The sequence below is a fragment of the Dipodomys ordii genome, unplaced genomic scaffold (assembly GCF_000151885.1).
Source record: "Dipodomys ordii isolate 6190 unplaced genomic scaffold, Dord_2.0 Scaffold14595, whole genome shotgun sequence".
NCBI classification, from domain to species: domain Eukaryota; kingdom Metazoa; phylum Chordata; class Mammalia; order Rodentia; family Heteromyidae; genus Dipodomys; species Dipodomys ordii.
The window spans coordinates 1-2,662 of record NW_012281807.1 but is presented as its reverse complement, the minus strand read 5'-3'; the positions used below and the strand labels follow the sequence as shown (position 1 = coordinate 2,662).

The following is a 2,662-nucleotide window of genomic DNA, read 5'->3' as shown; positions in this document are numbered from 1 at the left end:
TCAGTCGTAGAGCTTGAACTGTGGGCCTGGGCACTGTCCCTGAGCTCTTCAAGTTCAAGGTGAGTGCGCTACTTGAGCCACAGCACCACTTCCAGTTTTCAGTGGTTAATTGGAGTAAGAGTCTCACAACTTTCCTGCCTGGGCTGGCTTCGAACCGTGATGCTCAGATCTCAGCCTCCTGAGTGGCTAGGATTACAGGGATGAGCCACCAGTACCCAGGCCAAAGTGTATCTTGTTCCTATCACATGACCACCAACATACCTTCTCTGATCTTCCAACTCACCTTGCCATGGAACTGAGGCACTCTGTAGCCTTCCTGGAGGTAAAGGCCAACGGTGACCCACATACACTCATACTTACAGTCGTCCCGACAAGTCCAGCCTGAAATAGATAAATGGAGCCAGTGGACTCCCCAGCTGAGGAGGCACAGCGAAAACCAGGTGGAGTCCGTACAAATGGAGGCCAAGTGGCCTAGATGTTGGAGACAATCAACAGAAATCTCAAATTTCTAGCTTTCCACCTGAGTAGAGAGAGGGTGGGACTTACATACAAGAGGAAGGAAAATGAGTATATGTAAGCAACTTTTAGGGATGGGAGCAAATACAAGTATTTCTCCTTTCACCCAAGATGGGAGATTTGTCTCTGTGTATGGGTGTGTGTGTGTGTGTGTTGGTACTGGAGTTTGAACTCAGGGCCTCTTGCTCTCACTTTCCACTCAAGGCTGACATTCTACCTTTGCACCGTATTTTCATTACTGGATTTTTTTTGCTGGTTGTTTCACTTAGATTCATCTGCCAGGTTGGCTCTGAACCTCAGATCTCAACCTCCTGAGTAACTAGGACTAGAGGCACAAGCCTGGCTTCAAGATAGGGAGCTTGACCTATGATGGACTCACCTATGGATAGCTGAGTGTATGGGTGCCCTTTCTGAACACAGAATTATTCTTACTTGCCTGGGAGGAGTTCTTGCTGCCTCCCTATGTCCTGGGAAAATGAAACCCAAATGCTTCACCCTAACTTTTGAGGCCCCAAGTTGTTTTCCCACCTTTTCATAGTCCCTGTGCCTGGGTAAACTAAACCATTGAGTGTGCCCACATCTGTCCCCCACTCTGTCTGTTGCATCTGTATGGAATGGAAAAGGGTAGTACAGTACAAGCTGTGTCTCAGCTTTACTATTTATAATCAGTGTGACCTTGGGCAGGGTCTTATTGTTTCCCCATTTGCAAAATAGAGAAACTACCTCAAAGGCTGTGATGAAAGCTATTTGACCTATTGTGATATCTGCCATACCATAGGAGCTCAATATGCCTGTTCCTTGCCACTAAAGTCATGGATGGGAAGTTAATGTGTTCATCTGGAAGCCATTCCTTCACAAAATATTATGTAAGATGTTCCATTTCTTTATGCCTGAGGAAACACTTTTTATGGTAACGTCATATGGTCTATGAACAAACCCACTTTTTTAGACATTGATAAATTCTTTTTTCCCCCACATGATATTTTATACAAGAATACTTCAGATGTGTTATTAGATGTGACAGATTTTAACAAACCTATTAGACTTGTATCAATTAGTTACATGTTCAATTCATAGTCTTTTGAGAATCATTTGCCTTTTTGTTTAAAAAAGATGGCCTATTTTGTGTAGGTACATTCCTGTTTTTGTGACAAAAGAAAAACTTTAAAACTGTCCCAAATAGAAAAAGTAATGGCTATCAGAGATATGTTTTGTTTTAGTGTGAGTTATCGTTTTTGTATTTGTTTATTGTAAAGGTGTACATTTAGTATTCAGTGCAGTTTTCAAAAAAAAAGCAATTAAAATTTGTTTTAAAAAATATTATGTAAGGCTCCCCCCCCCTCCAGCTCCCTCCTTCTGAAAGCCGGAATCTCTTCCTTTCTGAGTCAGTGCTGAATCTAAGGATCTTTTAGGACTCAGATCATTCCCTACTAGAGAAGGCTAAAAGCTCCATGTCTGGACCCCTTTCCAGGAAAGGCAGGACCTTGGTCTGATTTCTGGGTCACTCCAGGGCCTTGTACTGCAATTAGCATTTAATAAATAGCGATTTGAATTAATTTTTTAAAGCTCCTAGGGTCATAAGACAAGCTGACGAGAATGTCTACCACTCCGGATATTCCACATAATCTCAAGAGTTCCATTGGGGAAACCAAGATTGAGAGCTCGCAGAACCTTGGGGTCGCGAAGGGCGTGACCAAAACCAATGGGCGGGGCTTACCTGCTAGGCTCATGTAGATTGGCTGTCGGGAACGGAAGTGGCTCAGTGCTCCCCCTGAGCAGTTCCGCTCCTCGCATCTGAGCACGCAGTCGCGGTATACCGGTTCGCGGTCGCCTTGGGAGCCGCTCACGAGCGCCGCTGCCCCGGCCAGGAGCATCAGGCGTGCTGCCCGTCCAGCCATCCTGTCACTCCGCCTAGCCACTGAAGGAGGGGCTTAGGAGCATGCGAAGCCTGCACTTCCGGACTAACCGGAAGTACCTGTGCTCTCTTTTGTACCGTCCCCTGACGTCCATTCATTTTAAAGAAAAGTTCCCGGATGGGCGGGCGTCTGCCCCACCCCTTGCGTCGCTGCCGGCTGTCGTGTGTGTGTGTGTGTGTGTGTGTGTGTGTGTGTGTGTGTGTGTGTGTGTGTGTGTGTGTGTGTGTGTG

The 2,662-nt window shown here is 45.9% G+C and overlaps 1 protein-coding gene across 1 annotated transcript; it reads right to left on the bottom strand.

The window, feature by feature from the left end:
* Nucleotides 1–283: 283 nt before the first annotated feature.
* LOC106002593 (post-GPI attachment to proteins factor 3-like) lies at nucleotides 284–2,429 on the bottom strand (the record flags this gene model as incomplete). Its single annotated transcript, XM_013037445.1, has 2 exons — nucleotides 2,234–2,429; nucleotides 284–381 (listed from the first exon to the last, which is right to left on the bottom strand). Coding segments are annotated over exons 1-2 (279 nt in total), but the record flags the coding sequence as incomplete, so codon positions are not given.
* Nucleotides 2,430–2,662: the final 233 nt, after the last annotated feature.